This window comes from Dysidea avara, chromosome 4 (genome assembly GCF_963678975.1).
Source record: "Dysidea avara chromosome 4, odDysAvar1.4, whole genome shotgun sequence".
NCBI lineage: Eukaryota > Metazoa > Porifera > Demospongiae > Dictyoceratida > Dysideidae > Dysidea > Dysidea avara.
The window spans coordinates 28,465,303-28,487,010 of NC_089275.1; the positions used below are offsets into that span (position 1 = coordinate 28,465,303).

Consider the following 21,708-nt stretch of genomic DNA (forward strand, 5'->3'; position numbering starts at 1 on the left):
TAATACAGTCAGACTGCACAAGTCAATGATAAAGGACCAAGGTTATTGTAAATTATACTTAGTTGCCTGTATATATTGATATTCATTTCTAGATATTAGCTCCTTTAGTTGCCAGCTGCTTTTAGTTTCGTGGACACACATTTTTTTGTGTAGCCAAACTGCTTTTGTATGTGGTATATAGTTATTACTGTATTGCATCATAATCAGATATCACTGGCTTTTCTAGGGGACATAACATGTGGCACACAATTCATCAATAAGACTGTCTTATAGGGTTCTAAAACAACAATTCAGATATTAAAGTTAAACGGTCTTTGTAAAGAGGTGGTCTTTGCTAGAAGGTAGTCTTTTTAAAGAGTTGACCACTAATTGAAATTACCTAAGTACCATTCCATTCCATTCCACTATTCCATTCCATTCCACCATTCCATTCCACCATTCCAGTCCACCATTCCATTCCACTGAATCCAGACGCCCTTCAAAATTTGTGGCTAGGTGTCTTCACCATTGTACAGGTCTCTCACCAGAATAAAAGTCCTGCATACTTTGCAAATGTCAAAACATTTTCTGAATGCCCATGATCTAAAAATCATTGCTCAACTACTGTATCAACTATTGATTTCTTTAAATTAATCATACCAAGTGATCACACACCAGGACTTTGATCCTACAAGCCAGCATATACAGTACATCACAGTAAAGCTCATCGCAGGCGGATGATTTGGTCATTGCTTGTTGGTGCCACTAGTCTTCTTCAGTTTAGAAGAATATTTGATTTGGTATATAGTAAGTGGTGAATTACCGGTACTGTGATTTAACTGATTCCTCTTCTGCTGAGTTTTACAAACCTCGCTGGAGCAATTGGAATTTTAACCATACTATAGAGGAGCATGTCAGTGCACTCAGCACTTTAAGCATTATGATTAGTATTATTATCTCCTTCTACAATAATCATAGTAATGACCAGGCCTGCGAAAATAGGGCATGTGGGCACAAACTACACCCCAACACATAACATCTCATATCTCAATTCTGTGATGGAATATATTTTTCTGTAACTTGCATGTTAAAACCAACAAATCGTTTAATAAGTGCTGAAAATTTCATGGCCAAGCAATAATGTATACGAAGTTATGATGCATCAAAGTTCGAAAAAGTAGGCAATTTTTATGTGCCCACATGCCCTGTTTTCACAGGCCTTGTTACATATTTCCTTTATATGACAATAGCTATTATGCCTAGGCAGTGTCTTTCAAGGTTATTGTTCATGAGCAAAGTACAAGTTGGCATCTTCATAAAGAATCTGCCAAACTGTTATTTATCACTTACACTACCGTTTTTCAACATTAAACTTTTTATTGCACTGATAATGTGAATAGCAATAAGATGGGTCAAGAAATGAAGAGCAAAATCAAATGGCTTCATAATTTAAATCTTACGATAAAATGATACCAAACTAATCAGGGAATTTGCAATGAATCGACCAAGTTTCTTAGCACCAATTATTATGCCTTGCTTTAGGTGAGCGAACTACTGTATTATGGATATAAAAAATGATTGTATCTAGTATAAAGTTGCTGAGGTGCTAGCTAAGGTGTTAAAACTGGTGGATTATAATGTGAATTACAGTGAGTATTGCAAAACTGTTGCTACATGTAAACAAGAGTTCAGGGGGAGAGTGTCTAACTGGAGTACATTCAGCAAACACACTGCTGCAAGTAAAAGTAACCTCGGGCTTCTCTTAGAAGAAAGGCTTGACCCTATCAACACCAATCATCACCTTTATCAACAGTTCTGTTATCAGGAGAATCAGGCTAGTGGTGTACATATGATCAAAAGTGAACTTGTAGCAGTGTGTTTGTACAGGCCATACAGGCAGTTAGACACTCTTCCACATACCGTATTTCTATAAATATAAGCTGCGAGAAATTTTCATGAGTTAAATTTTTGTGTTAAAATATTTTCACCTGTATCCTCAAGCGACGAAAATTTTTTAACAATGAATTACGTAACTTTATTAATTCTATACAGCCTTTTTTGTATATAGGAGAAGGAGAATGACAAGCAGCGAAACTGAAGTGTGGCGTCTACTTTCCATGGAGGCTGCACTCCAGATACAGAAGTTGTCCATCACAAATCAACTCGCAATCAAGCAATGGACTGGAGTGGAATTTCTGTAGCTAGAAGCTCATTCCATGCAACTTGCATATTTGTACATATATACTTCATTTAATGTTTCCTGTAGTAGCTGTCTATCAGGGAATAGCTTCATTAGCTACCAATGTGCGACGAAATAGACAGAGACAGCTCCCCTCTCTCCTAGAATGAGGGAGGCCTTTGTTTTTAAAAGACTGAAGCAAAGACATATGCTTGACACGCCAATGGCCAAGCCTCAATCCAGGTGGCCAGAAAGCAGTTAACCGAATTCATACAACTTCTCTAATATTACGTTGGTAAAAATTTTCACGTAATTAATTTTCGTCAGATGCTAGCTTCAATGAAATATTTTAAACGGTTTATAAATAAAGAAATATGGTGCAAATATTATGAACTCTTGATGTAAACAACTCATAGTAATGGTTTCCCATGTTCATTTGTGGTGTGCACTTTTTATTTTCTTGGTTGTGTGACTCTTTACCATTAATCTTGATGTTTTATGAAGCAAATTAATAATTTGTCTTTTTGCTAAAAAGGGGTTGTTCATCCTGGTCATCTATGTACTACGAAATGAAAAGGTATGTATATTAAGTTTATACATTATTATGTACATGTATGGCATGGCTGAGAAACAATTGTAAATAAACTAAATACTACAAATTTCACTATATTCATGCAGCTATTTCTAATTCACTAGCATTACAAAATACAAAAGACAGCTAATAGAAACAGGGTGTAAATATATTTGCTTTTTAATTTTCATTACAGCTACTAATTATTCTGCGTAAAAAATGGAGTAGTGTTTCAGGAACTCACAGTTCTCACTTGTCTGTAAGTGGTTCCTGTGGACCTTTAAACTGATCCTTTAAATGATTCTTTCTTTTGATGCAGAGTAATGATGTTGCTCTTTCAAAGAAAGCAAAGCAATATGCAAGTAAGAAATCCACTGTAATGTTTGGAATTTGTTTTAAATTTTGTATTAATAGTCACTATAAATGTTGCAAGCCATGTGGAATGGTTGTCATTTAGGAACTCATTAGCTAATTGTAACTTCATGTCCAAAACACACTTAGCATGCCAATACTATGAGATCTGGGGTATGCCCCCCACAGAAAAATTTTGAAATTTGAATGTATTGAGCAAAGGCAGGGGGACTGGGGGGCACGTTCCTCCCTATTTGAAAAGTAAGGGGGGCAGTACCCCCCCAAATTTGGCTGGAAACTTTGCAGTATTCACAGCATCATACATGCATGAAAATTCGAAGCACAAATACAGAGGAATGGCAGGGGTATTAACATTAATGTTACACAGCTCAGTGACTGTTACATACGCAGATACACAGCTTACAACTTAGTGAATCATGTGATGCATCCAATTGTAACCCACAATCGATTCCTATACATTTGCACGCAAAATTAAAGTTCATTGGTTTAAATTGTACTCTGTAAAAAGACGTGACCAGTCGGCAGGGATGTTGTTTCCGAAGATATTTCTTGTTGTAATGTTATACGGGACTACAGCAACGTGTTCATGAGTAAACTGGATAGGAACAGCAATTGTACTAGATTGTTCTAATTGGAGAGCAGCAGTGCTATTTTGTGAAAAGATCAGTCGTTACTAATAATGTACAGTACATTGATGGAAGGCTACCGACATTGTTTATTAAGTGATTTCCGAGGTATTGTGATTGATTCCAATGTAAATCACGTGACTTACTACTGTTCACTCGACAAAAAGGAGTCACCGTTGCTACAACCATAGATAATCAAGACACATGGTAGTGTGTCGTGCGGCCCAAGAAGCCGGCGCGTAACACCCGTGAGTATATTGACAGGAAGAAAGAAAACGCAATTTTCGCACCTCCGTAGCTCTGTGCTTCCATGATGAAACTAGACGATTTTTGCTGTGGACATTCCCCCCAACTGCAGCACTCCACATTCCAAATTTGAGCGAAATCGCTTCGCGCGTTCCCGAGATATGCGACTTCAAAAATTGGCTCAGTTTCTTCGTTTTTTTTTTCTTCTTATTTTTCTTTTTCTTGTCGCACACTTACAAAAACTGCTATAAAACTCGCACACCATATCCGATTGCCTTGAAATTTGGCACACAGAAGGGGGATATAAAGGCGCATCTCGGTACCAACTTTGGCTGGAATACGATAAACAGGCAAAGAGTTATGAGCGATTATTCACGAAAAATAACACCAATATGTTGTCACGCCTACAGGGTAAACCGCGTATGGGAAGAAGCTGAAAATCAGTGGGTGAATAGGTTAACTATTGAACCTCAAACCTTTTGTGGTTTGAAAGAAATCGAGCTAAAAACCAGGAAGATACAACGAAAAAACCAACAGTGTGTAACAATTACGCAATCGAGATTAGCTAATAAAAAAACGACTGCTTGCCACGCCTACCAGATAAACCGCTTGGGGTAATGCTTTGAAAATCGTTGTACAGATGGAGTAATCATCTTAGAAAGGCTCATCAATGGTGTAGAAGAATCAGACTTAAAGCCACGGAGTTATAACACGAAATCCTGAAAAACAGCTTTGCTGATGCTACCTTCCCTGTTTAAATAAATTGAAAAAAAAAAATATCCAACTTGATGCAGCAAGTGCGAGATCGAGATACTCTAATAGAGCAGTCATTCTAATAGAGCAGTCACCCTGAAGAGAATTCAAGAGATCAGCTAGAAATAAGAAACCTGTATAGAGATCAGCTACACACAAGTCACCCTGTAGAGAGATCAGCTAGAAGAAGTTACCTTGTATGGAGTTCATGCAACTATGGAAAGAGATGGTTCAGCTAGAAAAAATCACCTTGTAGAGTTCAGCTACAAAGAAACCACCATGTAGAGAGTTCAGCTACAAACAAATCGCCCTGTGGAGAGATCAATAGAAGAATTTACCTTGCAGAGAGTTCAGCTACAAAGAAACCATCATGTAGAGAGTTCAGCTACAAACAAATCTCCCTGTAGAGAGATCAGCTAGAAGAAGTTACCTTGTAGAGAGTTCAGCTTCAAACAAATCACCCTGTAGAAAGATGAGCTAGAAAAAGTTACCTTGTAGAGAGTTCAGTTACAAAGAAACCACCATGTAGAGAATTCAGCTACAAACTAGTGACCCTGTAAAGACATCAGCTAGAAGAAGTTACCTTGAGAGAGTTCAGCTACAAAGAAACCATCATGTAGAGAGTTCAGCTACAAACAAATCTACCTGTAGAGAGATCAGCTAGAAGAAGTTACCTTGTAGAGAGCTCAGCTTCAAACAAATCACCCTGTAGAAAGATCAGCTAGAAGAGGTCACCTTGTAGAGAGTTCAGTTACAAAAAAACCACCATGTAGAGAGCTCAGCTACAAACTAGTGACATTGTAGAGACATCAGCTAGAAGAAGTTACCTTGTAGAGAGTTCAGCTACAAAGAAACCATCATGTAGAGAGTTCAGCTACAAACAAATCTCCCTGTAGAGAGATCAGCTAGAAGAAGTTACCTTGTAGAGAGTTCAGCTTCAAACAAATCACCCTGTAGAAAGATCAGCTAGAAGAGGTCACCTTGTAGAGAGTTCAGTTACAAAAAAACCATCATGTAGAGAGCTCAGCTACATAGTGACCTTGTAGAGACATCAGCTAGAAGAAGTTACCTTGAGAGAGTTCAGCTACAAAGAAACCATCATGTAGAGAGTTCAGCTACAAACAAATTTCCCTGTAGAGAGATCAGCTAGAAGAAGTTACCTTGTAGAGAGTTCAGCTTCAAACAAATCACCCTGTAGAAAGATGAGCTAGAAAAAGTTACCTTGTAGTGAGTTCAGTTACAAAGAAACCACCATGTAGAGAATTCAGCTACAAACTAGTGACCCTGTAAAGACATTAGCTAGAAGAAGTTACCTTGAGAGAGTTCAGCTACAAAGAAATCATTATTTAAAGAGTTCAGCTGCAAACAAATCACCTATACAGAATTCAGCTACAAACAAATCACCATGTAGAGAGATCAGCTAGAAGAAGTTAACTTGTAGAGAGTTCAGCTACAAAGAAACCATCATTTAGAGAGTTCAGCTTCAAACAAATCACCTGTAGAGAGTTCAGCTACAAACAAATCTCCCTGTAGAGAGATCAGCTAGAAGAAGTTACCTTGTAGATAGTTCAGCTACAAACAAATCTCCCTGTAGAGAGATCAGCTAGAAGAAATTACCTTGTAGAGAGTTCAGCTACAAAGAAAACACCATGTAGAGAGTTCAGCTGCACAGAAATCACCCTGTAGAAAATTCTGCAAGAAACAAATTGCCCCGTAGAAAGATCAGTTAGAAGAAGTTACCTTGTAGAGAGTTCAGCTACAAAGAAACCATTCTGTAAAGAGCTCTGCTGCAAACAAATCACCTGTACAGAATTCAGCTACAAACAAATCACCCTGCAGAGAGATCAGCTAGAAGAAGTTAACTTGTAGAGAGTTCAGCTACAAAGAAACCATCATTTAGAAAGTTCAGTTACAAACAAATCTCCCTGTAGAGAGATCAGCTAGAAGAAGTTACCTTGTAGAGAGTGAAGCTACAAACAAATCACCCTATTGAAAGATCAGCTAGAAGAAGTCATCTTGTAGAAAGTTCAGTTACAAAGAAACCACCATGTAGAGAGTTCAGCTACAAACTAGCTACCTTGTAGAGACATCAGCTAGAAAAATTACCTTGTAGAGAGTTCAGCTACAAAGAAATTATTCTGTAAAGAGCTCAGCTGCAAACAAATCACCTGTACAGAATTCAGCTACGAACAAATCATCCTGTAGAGAGATCAGCTAGAAGAAGTTACCTTGTAGATAGTTCAGCTACAAACAAATCACCCTGTAGAGAGATCAGCTAGAAGAAATTACCTTGTAGAGAGTTCAGCTACAAAGAAACCATCATGTAGAGAGTTTAGCTGCAAAGAAATCACCCTGTAGAAAATTCAGCCACAAACAAATTGCCCTGTAGAAAGATCAGTTAGAAGAAGTTACCTTTTAGAGAGTTCAGCTACAAAGAAACCACCTGTACAGAATTCAGCTACAAACAAATCACCTGTACAGAATTCAGCTACAAACAAATCACCTGTAGAGAGTTCAGCTACTAACAAACCTCCCTGTAGAGAGATCAGCTAGAAGAAGTTACCTTGTAGATAGTTCAGCTACAAACAAATCACCCTGTAGAGAGATCAGCTAGAAGAAGTTACCTTGTAGATAGTTCAGCTACAAACAAACCTCCCTGTAGAGAGATCAGCTAGAAGAAGTTAACTTGTAGATAGTTCAGCTACAAACAAACCTCCCTGTAGAGAGATCAGCTAGAAGAAGTTACCTTGTAGATAGTTCAGCTACAAACAAATCACCCTGTAGAAAGATCAGTTAGAAGAAGTTACTTTGTAGAGAGTTCAGCTACAAAGAAACCATTCTGTAAAGAGCTCAGCTGCAAACAAATCACCTATACAAAATTCAGCTACAAACAAATCACCCTGTAGAGAGATCAGCTAGAAGAAGTTACCTTGTAGATAGTTCAGCTACAAAATATCTCCCTGTAGAGGATCAGCTAGAAGAAATTACCTTGTAGAGAGTTCAGCTACAAAGAAACCATCATGTAGAGAGTTCAGCTGCAAAGAAATCACCACTGCCCAAATTTCAAGACAATAGCTCTTTCCAATCTGAAGTTATCAATTGTCAAAGTTGGCAAATTGGATGTGTGTGGAAGACCCCTTTTCGCAAATCCGATCACATATGTATTATATATATAATTTGTACATTTACTGATAAAATATTCAAAGTATATACATCTACTTCATCTTTTCGTCTTCCTGTAGTAAAGAAAAAAAACATAGGTTAAAAAAGTCCCAAAGCTGGCCATAGGCTGGCTTTGGGGTATACAAATACAAAAAGAAATGAAATCTAATCCAAAACAGCCAAGCTGTAAAAAAAGTGTGCGGCCCTCAGAAATGCTATGGTGAAAAAAGATGTGAAATCCAAGGTGGCGGCCAAGAAATGGCTGTGATGGTAGGTTAATGGTAAAAATTTTAATAACGACAATTCAGGTGAATTTTTGTGCCGCTTCACAAAATTTACCTGAATTGTCATTATTAAAATTTTTACCATTAACCTACCATCACAGCCATTTCTTGGCCGCCACCTTGGATTTCACATCTTTTTTCACCATAGCCTTTCTGAGGGCCGCACACTTTTTTTACAGCTTGGCTGTTTTGGATTAGACAGGGATGCACTACATACAGTATGTAGTCATAGCCAATAGCTAGCATAATAAGGCTCGCACACAATAGCTAGCTAGGTGTGCATAACACGTTTTTAAATATTACTTTATATTAGGGACCCATATGAAGATGGGCTCCAAAACGTATGCAGAATCAAACTGTAAGTTCTACTACTGCTAAGCAACTGGACTTAAGAAGGTGATGGACGACACGTTCTGTCTTGGGATACTTGGTTGTTGATTGTGTAAGTGCCCCCTCCCAATTGTGGACAGCTTCCTCCACCACTGGCATTGAGATTGAGTCTGAAAGCATTTTCAGTGGTAGATATGTAGTGGAATAGGGTGTGGTAGTGGAATATAATAATTATGTCAATAGCAAAAAGATACTGTGCAAATAGATACATCAGTAAATAAAGGCATCTCAAATGGACTCATATGTACATATATATAGATACATTTGTGTTAATTCAACCATATTGAATTAATTACAAAGCACAACCAACTTAGATTTCAGCTGAGTATTCTACCGTATTAGAGTAGTTAGGTGACTGCTCTATTGGAGTATCTCGATTAGAGTATTTCAATCTCGTACACTCCTATATAGCACTTATTCACATAGCATTCTATTCTTGCATTACCTTTAACACAAATCCTGCTTAATCAAGGCAAAGTAGGTTAGCTAATGAATAAAAAGAGAAGACTCAGGTGGCTAAATCACTTTTTTTTGTCAATTGTAATGATAAATGATGCTAGTTTCTAATCTTGATGGTGTGATGACTGCAGATACAGCATCAAGGTGAATGGCTACATGTTTAATTACATATTATACAGAAATTCACTGGTAAAATATTTTTTGTGTCGGTTGTCCATGAAAATACAACACATCGAATTCATCAACTAAATTATCTCGAATACAGTTTACAGTATACAGATGTATATACAGTTTGTATTAGTGCAAATAGTCTGTTCACGTTCACCTGAGCTCTGGTTTCTATAGTTAATAACTCTTGTTACATGGTCCAGCTACTCAAACATTTAGTAGCACTGTTAAACCCTTTAAATGCTACAACTGTTAATCAAAAAAGCACTTTAACAAGCAAGGAAGGTGAGTTATGATATCCCTTACATTTAATTCAGACACACAAACATATATACAACATGAAAGCAAGCTTTTTCCAGTACAAAGCCATACAGGACTGTTTTTGCTGGGGGCTCAGGTGAGCGCGAACTGACTACAAATTACAGTACATGTATATTCTGTATTTGCACTCTTTGTTCATTTCCATAGAAAGTGGACATGTTGATAGCCATTATTCTGTGGAGGCTGAGACCACAATTAATTCAGCTGTACTGAAAAACTACAATGATGCCATTTGTAATGACTTTTCTCAGTCAAACAGCTTTGGTACTGCTACACAATTGCAGTCACCAAATATTTGTAAGTGTATAGTAAATTTTCAGAGCAACTGTGCATTGCATGTTGCTGTAGTGTGTGTAGCTAATCCTACTGGTGATGATGAGACAAATTTTGTATCAGAAAGAAGTGAATCAGTGCTAGCATCTGTGTCAACATTTCAAAGCTCAAAACATCACACGGAAGAAATTACCAAAGAATCTCGTTTATAGTTCTATACTAGACTGTATATATGTTTTTATATAACAATTTTCACCCAATCACAATGTATACTGCACATGCTTCATTATTCACAAGAATTACACATTGTATATAGCCACATTACACACATTGCTGCAATCACATAATAGTTACTAGTGTTATAATGTGTGCTGTTATTTAGATGTTTGTTCAGACAGTGACAATATTATTGCACTTTCAAACAATAAACTAGGCTTCTATTATTTTGAGGTCAGCAATAGCACACCCACCATCATGTGTATACAATTGATAGGTACTATCCCTATCTAAAAATATATAATCTAAACCAAAACAGCCAAGCTGTAAAAAGTGTGCGGCCCCCAAAAAGGCCAAGGTGAAAAAAGATGTGAAATCCAAGGTGGTGGCCAAGAAATGGCTGTGATGGTAGGTTAATGGCAAAAAATTTAATTATGACAATTCAGGTGAATTTGCATTACCTCTTCCACTAGGATTTGGCACCAAATTCACCTGAATTGTTGTAATTAAAATTTTTGCCATTAACCTACCATCACAGCCATTTCTTGGCCGCCACCTTGGATTTCACATCTTTTTTCACCTTGGCTTTTTTGGGGGCTGCACTTTTTACAGCTTGGTTGTTTTGGTTTAGATATCACTTCTTTTTGTATTGCAAGCCACAAAGCTGGCCATGATCTGGCTTTGGTGCTTCCTTTTAACTTGTTTTTTTCTTTACTGCAGGAATTGTGGAACAAAGGAAGTAACTGTGTATAAAGCTTTTGTCTGATTAAATATTATTTTGTATATTTAACACTGAATGATTATCACATACTGTAGTTAATAAGGTGACTTCTTACATAACTGTAGCTGAAACTCTCCTTGTTTGTAGCTGAACTCTTTTCAGGGTGATTGCTTCTAGCTGAACTCTCTACAGGATGATTTTCCACCATTCCATTCCACTGAATCCACATGCCCCTAATCATCCAAAAATTTCCATGAATGTTTTAGAAATGGTCTTTACAGAAAGTTAAGGTCGGGGTAGTGAAATTAAAGACTATAGCTAACTATCCTTTTGGTAGCCAGTACTCATGAACAGTTCCCAAAGTTTAAGAACTGTAGGGCACAGGGCAGATGGCACAGCTGAAGAACAGCCTCCTTTGGCTGATGCTAACTATATAGGTGAATGCATAGCATTGACAAGGTAAGCCTACTTTATATGTAGCGATCGAGTCTTGCTTGCAAGGATAGTGATGACTTATTCAGTACTGACAGTTTATAGACATTCTACAATGTAGCTCAGTACATATTCTCAACTGCAGATAGTTTGCAACAATAACAGGAAACCAATAATTATATAACTATAATGTTGAGGGTTAGGCACAAATTACCTGTGATATTATTTTGAGTACAGTGGAACCTGTTAATCAGGACACCTGAAAATGAAGACACCTGCATAATCTGGCACGGACTGGTAATGGTTCCAAAGTATTTCAAATAATCAGGACACTGCCTTGACATTAATTTTTGGTTGGTCCCAAAGTGTTCTCAATATTATGCAGGTTTCACTGTATATCAAGTTACAGCATATCCACACACAAGAGCATGACATACAAATAGTGTATAAATGTTACATACCAGTCAGTATCTCAAAAAGGTATAAGTAAAAGTCTGCAAGATATTACTACTAAACAGTAGGCTACATGGTTTGTATGGTTAGCACTTAGATGGTATATATAGTAGATTGCACTTGGGTGAGTTATTGGCTGTACTGTTTGATGATAGGCTCTATTCCTTATAAGGTAGCTAGATGAACTATGGTGCTTTCAAGCAATCAGTAAACAACATGAATCTATCACACCTATATTCTCATATGGCAGGCTCACTAAGGTTTGCCCCAATTGTATATGTAATGTACAAAACTAAAACTGGTCTTGCTGTTGGAGATACACCGGACAGTCCAGACCCTTTTCTTTCCCGCCCCTGTACAAAAGTAGACTGAAAAGGTGGTCAGATCTGAAGGCAGTCTGGGCATGAAATTAGCTATATGTAGGTAGCGGTGATGAGAGACGTTTTAAGACAATACAACATAATATATATACGTAAGTACAGGGGTTGAGACTCAGGCGTACCATGCACTGATACTCACAGGGCAAGACTTACACTATTAAACTACAATACAAAAGTAATACTTAGCTTTAGCATGCAGAAAGTTCAGTTTAGGTAAACCAGTCTGGGAAACTCTAGAATTAAAAATCCTGTAAGAGCAGGAGACGGCAATGTGATTATGTGAGCTGCCTGGGATCTTATAGTTTTCTTCATCACTTGACAAGCATTAACTACTTGGACAATCGTATCTGACATATATGGCCAGACACACTGCATAGGAAATGCATAGACAATCACAAAAAGTATACTAGTATGGTTTCTATTTTACAGCCTTCAAATTAATTAGCAGCCGGCATATTTATGTACTAATTAACAAGTAAGGTGTGAGAGAGCCAGGTGGTTGAGTTTAACCACTTAGCTGGCGGAATACTGATTAACCGAAGGCCGAAGGTATTTAGAGGTGGCTATCCCTACCCAACGGACTAACTCGGATAGGAAGGCGCGGAAAAGTCCAAGTCTTCTAGTAAGCTTTGTCTATGGCTTTGTACAAGGCAATTGTAACTATGTGGTTTTGTGACCGGACGTTGATATGTGAGACTCATAATTATTAACTACACTGTAGTTACTGGTACACAGTCCGAAATCAATATGCTTCTGACCATCGATAATTAACTAGCTAGCCAGTTTCGCCTCAGTAGTCTAACTGTAATCGTCAGTAAACTAGCAGTTAGTTAGCTAATAAAGTGCTTTGTGGAGTAGCTACACCAGACCATCTAGTCTGTTCGAGAAATTCTATTTAGCTAATGTGTTGTAGCTCACCAATGGTTGAAGCTTTTACGCCATTTCCAATTTTTTTCTTTCTTTATTATTAATTACTAGGCAGGCAGCACAGCTGGTTTGCCTAGGATGTAAATCACAGAACACGTTACAATCAATAAGTTAAAGTATGTATGCTACAATGTGTATGTTACAGTTACCAATTCCTTACTTTCCAGAGGATCCACAAGTAGCCAACCGGCTGACGTTTTCGCCTTTATTCCATGTTGACTGTATCAGGCGAGCTCCAATAGGGGTGGTGGTACTAGGTGGCAGGGAGGGCAAGAGGAGTTTGCACAATAAACTACATAAGAGGAATGTGTGGGGATGAGTTAGGCTAAAACATGGGCCGTTCAGGTCTCAAAACTGGCTAAAATGATGATGAAAATTTCAGCACAGGCCCAGGGGCGTAGCTAGCCAGAAGGTGATGGAGAGGCAGGCATGCCCCCACGAAACACTCAAAATCATTCATGATTGCAAAAAAAAGGTTAATGACCCAATGGGGGGCTAGCCAACATACGGTGTTGTATTATTACCGCTTAAATAACTAGCTACGTAACTATTTCAGTACTGACTGCTTCCAATCGAGGTAGCTATATTCGTCGAGCATCATCGCACGTGCCACAACTGTACTCCAACAAATTCATCCAGTCCGGTAGAGCTAATACTTTAGTGCAAATACAAGTTACTTTACGTTAGCCACAGCCTGTGCTGCAGTCCTAGCACACTGCTGACAGGATGACGTATTCACTCACTTCACTCGGCGAAATTCAAATGCCATGTATTGCACGAAATCCCACCTGTCTTGCTAGCAGAACTTGTAAGCTTGACTGATCCACCTGACTGACTGACAAAGTAAAAAACAGACTGCACTGCCATACATACAAAGGTCCAGTGTGATCGATTCGATAAAATAAACTTGGTACATTTATTTAGCTAACACTTTATCACCTCATAGGCAGCAGGTTCGTAGCATCATCTGGTCTCCTTTGTCACTTGTGAGTTGTGACTCCTGCTGCGGAGAAGCGGGTCACTCTTTTTAGATTCAAAAATGTTCTATCACGCGAGTAATCTAGGCTAAATATAGAAGTATGTCTCTAATATTTTCGTTTGATGGATTCATGAGCGAGTTGAATGTTGTGTGTGCGCATTCACTAGCAACCCCTGCAGTGGTGATACCGCGTAGTAGTGTACATAATTTACAGTCATTTGTGTGTCAGTTTAATACTGGTAAACTTGTTACGAAGGTTTTAAAAAAGTCATTTAGTGATGGGGGGCAAATGCCCCCCCTTGCCCCCCCTTAGCTACGCCTCTGCACAGGCCTATGTTCAACACCATGGAGCTGTACAGTCATCCCCAGGCTGGCCAGAGCTACATTAAGGCCCCAGATCAGTTGTACAGCTCACTACTGTGGATAAGCTGCCAGCAAACTCAAGTCTATAGCTGATTGTGAAATTTGATAATTTATTAGCTTTGCCACGGTGTTCTTGGTATAAAATGAAATCTGCTGTCATGGGTGATAAGACCAGTTTTCTTAGATATACTCATGTAATGCAATGAGTAGACGTACAGGCTCATGGTCTGTTCTGTTCCTTTTAGGTCAGTACAATACAATTGGTAAAAGATAATAGCAACAATGGCACTGTGCTAGCTACTGCACTGCAGCTATATTCTATTGCTCTGGTATTTCCTTGTTGTGCATTGCAGTTAGGTGTGAAGTTTGTTAAGGCCAGATTCATTATTTCCCACCCATATGTAGTCGAACTTGCATGTTTTTTTTTAGTCAACTAAACATTATTTTCATTATCACATGATTATCTATCATTTGCACCAATTTACTATTATAGCAATAACCTCATTCAAGGTCATAACCCATCAGTAGGCTTTCCAGTATACTAGTAAAAATCACCCTAAATTTCCTGGCACAAACTAACAGCGTGCATTTAATTTGTGATTTGCTCCATCACATGAGCTCCTATGAAGATGATCCTTTGTATGAGTTTGTCGATATGCTGATCATTGTGGAAATCTTAGTTTTATCATGTGTATTACGTCTATGTAAGTTTGTCATTTTATGGTCTTTTAAAGACTTGTCTATGTAGAATACTTTGAAACTGTAAATAACGCACCGTCAATGCACTCATTCTTACTTTAAAGTGTGTAGTTACTATGCTCAGTTTAGCATAACAATTTTAAGATTGTTGTGTCACCAACTCAAAAGTATTAACTAATTCAAAGTCAGCATAACAGTGCCATAATTGAAACCACAACTCCACCTTAGGTACTATAGCATCATTGTGACACCTCCACTTTTAATTAGTTGTTTACTGTTATAAGTTGCTAATTTTTAATTTATTTTACTTACTTGAGATAACCACTTGCCTATAAGTATACAACATTGCATTGACCTGTGTAAACATATTTGCTTACCACAAAGCATCCTGAAGTTACTCTCATTCTACGTATAAACTTGCAGCTAAAAGCAACTGCAATTTCAAGACAGTCCAGGTTACTAGATGGCTTCCTGTGTATTGGGAGCCCCAGAGAAAATGAACCTTTATAAAGCACTGTGCATGCCAAAATAGCCAATTCCAACCGAACAAGCTATAATAACCCGACTTGTTTACATAATTCTGTTTTAGTTGTAGTAATGGTCTGTCAGCAGTGAAAAGGACATCGTAGCTATGCCTCGCGCCATTGCTAGTGATGGTGTCACGCACAAGGCTGCATGGGAAAGCTAATTTTCTTTCCTCTCAAGGCTTAGTCACTGAAACGGCACTTTTCAAGGCAAGTCTATACCACAAGGGAGAATCAATGGATTGGTGTCACCATGCCTCATGTAAACGAAGTAAAAGTGGAGAAAGACAGCTAGCAAAATTCACTGTATAATGGTGCTGGCTTGTTGTGTCATGCAGCAATGCAGCCAATTTTCTAGGAAAGTAAGTCACCAATACCTGCCTTGGCACTCCAGTTGACCCTCCAGCACCGGAAAAGGGTGGTGAAGAACCTGCTGGTTTGGTTATGCTATTGTTTTGTTGACAATATTTTAGTGGTTAACAAATTAACAATAAATTCTTGGTGTGGATAACTAATTAATTAACATGGTTAGCCACGAGTCTCTTACTGAATAAGAAACTTCTATTTTAATCAAACTTCAAAACATTGCTATATAACATCATTTTCTAAGAGATAAATGCCATTGAAATACAGTACATTGCGTTGGTAAAAACACGTGCTACAGTACCGCTCAAACGTAATGTTGTCTCGTGCAAGTGCGAATGATTAAAAATGAGCTAATTGACAGGCATGGCTGCTCGTGAGATTCATCCCAAATGAAATAGGATGAATACCCGTAAGCAAAACGGGTGCCACACCCTTTTATTAGCTTAATTTTCAGTCATTGCACTATCATGAGACGAAGTTACATTTGAGCGGTACCATACATTAATAATTTTATGCATGTTTTGATTGTTTCAGTAAATGGTGAAGAAAGAGTCAAATTAAAATATTTAATATGCCAATGGATTTGCCTCTTCATGTTTGTTTCATTTCTGTACCATGAAGCAAACATGAGTTACGTGTGTGTACAAATATTAGAAGCAGAGCAAATACATAGAAAGGGGAGAGTGCTATCACTAGTACTCGTGACTGTTACATACGCAGATACACAGCTTACAGCTGAGTGAATCATGTTATGCATCCAATTGTAAACCATAATCAAATCCGTGGATGTTGTTTCTGAAGATAACTGATTGTTATAATGGCATACAGGACTACAGCAACATGTTAATGAGTAAAGTGGATAGGCACAGCAATTATTGTATTGGAGTATTCTAATTGGAGAGCAGCAGTGCTACTGTGTGAAAAGATTAATCGTTACTAATAATGTACAGTACATTGATGAAGCTGCCAACATTTTGTTTAATAAGTGATCACCGAGGTATTGTGATTGATTCCAATATAAATCATGTGACGTGTTGATCACTCGACATGAAAGGTGCCACAGTTGGTACAACAGAGTGAGGGCGAGGAGTATTGGAATAAGTAAACAGGGGTGCACTACATACAGTATGTATCATAGTCAATAGCTATATAGGATAATAAGCTAGCACACAATAGCTATCTAGGTATGCATAACACATTTTATATAACTCTATTAGCAAGAGTTTATAAGGGTGTAGGGAGAGTGTTGAACTATGCTATACCCTGTGAAAAATGAGCCCGTAAAGTTCTATGGCATCGTTCAAACAACTTTGTGATTTGTGTTGATTGGTGATTAATTATAAGTGCAGTGGGTGCTCATACAGTGTACACATTGAGAGAATGAAGCTACAGAGTAAAAGGAACAGTGTACTCGAGAAACTATGGCACAATGCGCTGAGGAACTTAGTGCAAAGAGAAAGACACAGCCAACTAACCTGGAAAGCCATAGATACTGTATCAGCTTCGCACATGACATCTTAACCCGTCTTAATATGAGATTTCATCATGGTCGCCATTGTTGAAACTGATAGTGAAAGTGACATGTGTAGATGGGGTTTTAGCCATAGGGATTCAATGCGGACCACCCGACCAAACTAAGAAGGAGTTAAATCTGCTATCAACAGTGGTCAGATTTACGAGAGAACACAAATATATGCGGGCTACTTTATGGATTCATTTTTCATTGGATATAGCGAGTTCGATATTCTCCCTACACCATTATAAACTCTTGCTAATAGGAGTCCATATGAAGATGGGCTCCAAATGTGCAAACTGTTTGTAGCTTCTACTGTCACTAGGCATGGACTTTGGAAGGTATGGACATTCTGTCTTGGGATACCTGGTTGTTGATTGTGTAAGTGCCCCCCAATTGTGGACAGCTTCCTCCACCACTGCTGTACATGCAGCAAGGGCTTGTATTTAGGCTTTTGTTAATTAGCCTTTTGCTTTAATTTGTTTGAATGAATCACAATTGTGACTGGATTTGAGACAACCCGGCTAACACGCACAAAATCAAACTAACGTTTTTACCACAAAGGGATTGCTGGCCTGATACACTATCACATTCCACTCTATTTTTTCTTCAGAACTAGTGTGTATGGTTACTGCAGATCTGAAGCTTTTATCAGACTCTGTGAAGCCATGAGTGGAGGTTTGGTGCCATTCTATGCCATATGGCTTTGTTGGAATGGTGTGTACTGAGCTGGGAAGCCTGTGAAAGTTCATCATTTGTGTTCTCCTTTATTTGGAAGTGATTTGAGAGCCCAAATTGGACCTCTGGATTTCATTCTCATCTTCTATTGAAATTTGGTTTGAAAAATTGAGATACTCTAATAAAGCATTCATATAAATGCCCATGTATTAATGTTAATAAGTGATGTAGAGTGTTGATATTCAGGGTTTCATTTTCCGAGGTAGAATACTTCTAGACCATACATTGTAACATTATAAATGTAGACAATGCAAAATCTTATACTGCTGGTCTGGGGGCATGCCCCCCAAGGAAAGTGTTAAACATGGACACTCTGAGATTGAATCTGAGATCAGTTTCAACTACTTATCACTGCCTTCTATGCAGTACCACATATAATTTACAGAGAAATGATTAGTGGTACATGCACAAAATTTGTATTGCATACATGTTACGCAAAAAAAAAATGTATTCAGTTTGTAGCTAGAGCTACATGCATGCTATATTAACACTGTTACAAATGGTGCATTGATTGAATATAAGTATCTATCTAGCTATATTGCAAAACTTACTCTTGAAATTGTCACATGCAGAACACTTTTATCACTTGACTTTCATTCCACTCTGTCCAGTCAATGCATTCTCTAGTGCTTTAGTACTGTTTAAGTAGGGATCCCCCCCCCCCCAAGAGTGATGCATACCGCCTAAAATTCTGTAATCATTCCACGACAAAAATCACCTATACGGAATAATATTAGTCCATCTAACATCAAATACAGCATTGAAAACAAGAAAACACTTAGCTACAGGCAGCTGGATATAGAATTTTTTAAAATCACTGAAACTCAAATTTTTGTCTGCTTGCCTGCCTGACTGACTACAGTTGCAAGGATGGAAGCTCAATGAAGTAACACACAGCCACTATTTTATGCCACAATAACAAATTCACCAATGGTATGTCCTTTATGGGGTTCTAATGAGTGTGTACCTTCTGTGGCCTTGTCTTTCCTTTTATCTTCGAACAGGTTGCTCATCCTCTTCTTCATGCAATGAAACCATATTGAGGCATTAATTTTCCATATCATCACTTTCCTTGAGCAGCAAATTTAAAATTATTTAAAGCACTTATGCTCAGCATATACCTATTACTTAATGATTGGATCAAGGCCACGCTCATTGACAGATTAAAAGCGATCTAGTGCAGAGACTACTCTTAACAATCTATTTACATGATCATAGTGACTACACCCTTTATTATTGGTCTAGCTTATAATGTTAGCACAGTGAAAACATGAAATAGTGAATAGCCAACTTGAGATACTCCAATACAGCAGTCATCCTAATAGAACAGTCACACATGTATAGCTATAAGAAAAATCAACAACTAGTATATTTTAAAATGAAATAGGGATCTGAGTGGTAAAAATTAGTGAAACAAGAGATGAATGATGGTATTACAGTATAGCTTGGTGGGAAAATCCCTACTTTCATTTGGCATTGAACAAAATAATTGTTATAACAATGGATTTTCTCAAAGCTCTCTTGTTTCACTACATTTTATCACTTGGATCACTACTTCATTTTTCCATTAATAATTTTTAAATATACTAGTCATATAAGTATATATTATTTGATACATAGTAGGTCAGACAGTAATAAATATGATATCTACATAATTATGTTATTTAGGAAAGATGAAAATGACATTATTGTTGTGGATGCTTTTGTCAGCCTTTAAAATCAGCATTCAAGAAGGTTAGTTAATATTACATTATCTAACTCTGTTATATAAAAATTCCATTAATGTACATAGTATAGGCTTCCTCAAATGTTATAATATACAGTAAGCTGTTCCAGTGTGATATCTTCAGATGTGTATGTCATACAGTATGGTTGTACTGTATATTTGAGATCATAGAGGTTTGGATATTTTTGGCCAAAAATATCACCCTAAACCCAACTTCACAATACCATCCTGGTCATTGTAGCCATCATTGCAGCCATTTCATGGCCGCCACCTTTGATTTCACAACTTTTTTCACCAAGTGCCATGCCCTTTTATAGAGCTTGGATGTTTTTGCATGGATTTCACTTTTTTATAGTTATTATAACATGCTTACAAGGATATGACTAAAATATACACACGAGAGCATGCAGCGCTCGAATGAGAGTGCGTATATTTAGTCGTATCCCGAATAGTTATGCTATAACTGTTATATTCTACACCCCATGTATGAAACGATTATAGATAATGATTTATAGTGAAACAATACCTCGAGGAGATTGAAATCAGTAGAAATTCTAGGTGGATCAGACGTTTTAGACTCTTAGCGGTTTCATGCCAACCTAGTTGGAATTAGTGAGTTATCCACGAAGGAGACGAGTTATCAAAATTTGTTCCAGTAGCTGAGGTGAATAAATGTTGGTTGATTTAGGCGCTTGTCATTAGAGACTTGTTTACTGTTTAGATAAGGATTTCACTATATGCGTGAAGTTACACCATGTATAGTAAGTGTACAAAGCATGGTATATCAGTTATTTACCACAGTTTGCCATGGCATACCACAGTGCGGCACTTGATCTGAACCACAGGTGTGATAATTTTTTAAATATACATAATTATATACCCAAAGCCAACTATATATAAACTGGATTTGAGGTTTGTTTTTACTCATATCATTGTTCTTCTTATCTACACATACATACAGTGAAGATGATATAAAACAAACTAGTGCTCTACCAATACAGAAAAATACCTACAGATTTGATACCATACAAAGCCAATTTGTATTGATATAAGGATACACATACATGAAATTGACAAGGAGAAAACATCCTGACCACCTAGGAGACTCCTGTAAATGTTTGTGCATTAATCAGATGGCTGCAGGTTTGAGGCTGCCCAGGTCCAGTCATGGATTTTTATTCTCCTTTCTCCACCCCATACTTTCTGAATCAACTTTAAGCAGGTGTCCTACAGACCTTTAGCATTGTGCTGTAAAGCCTTAATAAATAAACTAATGTCCATTTGGTTCCACATGGGGTACTTTGAGATAATAAGTCGCTTTCTAGGGATCCTATGGATGCATATACGTGAAATTAACAAGGAGAAAACATCGTGACTGCCTGGCTGACTCCTGTAAGCATTCGAGTATTAATCGGATGGCTGCAGGTTTGAGGCTACCCAGGTCCAGTCATGGATTTTTTTCTCCTTTCTCCACCTTTGCAATCATACTTTCTGTAATAGCCTTAAACAAGCTGTAGGACCAGGTGTCCCACAGACCTTCAGCACTTGTGCTGTAAAGCCTTAATAAATAAAATAAAATAATTTTGTGCTTGCTTATTCACGGCTATATAAAGTTGTAATAAATATTTAGTGCCTGTATTTATTTGCAATAGTATTTTAAACTCCTTTCAAGTTAGGTATTATTAGAGTATCTTGATTTTTATGTGAAATGTGATAAGTTGCAGTTGCTCAATTTTTAACAAAGCAAATCCTGAACTTTTATGCTAGAATACGATTTCCAGACTGTTGTCATAAGTTTCATTAGCACAGTACTTATTATGATGATTATGGTGGTGACGATTAGCGTAAGTAGGTCTTATTAGTAGTGTACTACCCCACTAATCTGTAC

The 21,708-nt window shown here is 37.6% G+C and overlaps 2 protein-coding genes across 4 annotated transcripts in view; both read left to right on the plus strand.

Moving 5' to 3' along the window:
* Nucleotides 1–10,212, plus strand: part of LOC136254604 (fibropellin-1-like) — a 176,871-nt gene extending 166,659 nt beyond the window's left edge. For all 3 annotated transcript variants that reach the window (XM_066047351.1, XM_066047350.1, XM_066047352.1), the window contains exons 21-25: nucleotides 2,694–2,735; nucleotides 2,926–2,988; nucleotides 3,049–3,091; nucleotides 9,658–9,807; nucleotides 9,859–10,212. In XM_066047351.1, coding sequence (XP_065903423.1) covers nucleotides 2,694–2,735; nucleotides 2,926–2,988; nucleotides 3,049–3,091; nucleotides 9,658–9,807; nucleotides 9,859–9,995 — 435 coding nt within the window. In that variant the 3' untranslated portion in view covers nucleotides 9,996–10,212. The remainder of the gene's footprint in view (nucleotides 1–2,693; nucleotides 2,736–2,925; nucleotides 2,989–3,048; nucleotides 3,092–9,657; nucleotides 9,808–9,858) is intronic.
* A 2,255-nt stretch (nucleotides 10,213–12,467) lies between these two features.
* LOC136254625 (adhesion G protein-coupled receptor L4-like) overlaps nucleotides 12,468–21,708 on the plus strand; it is an 86,025-nt gene continuing 76,784 nt past the window's right edge. Inside the window, exons 1-2 of the mRNA XM_066047369.1 lie at nucleotides 12,468–12,607; nucleotides 19,763–19,828. Coding sequence (XP_065903441.1) covers nucleotides 19,768–19,828 — 61 coding nt within the window. The 5' untranslated portion in view covers nucleotides 12,468–12,607; nucleotides 19,763–19,767. The remainder of the gene's footprint in view (nucleotides 12,608–19,762; nucleotides 19,829–21,708) is intronic.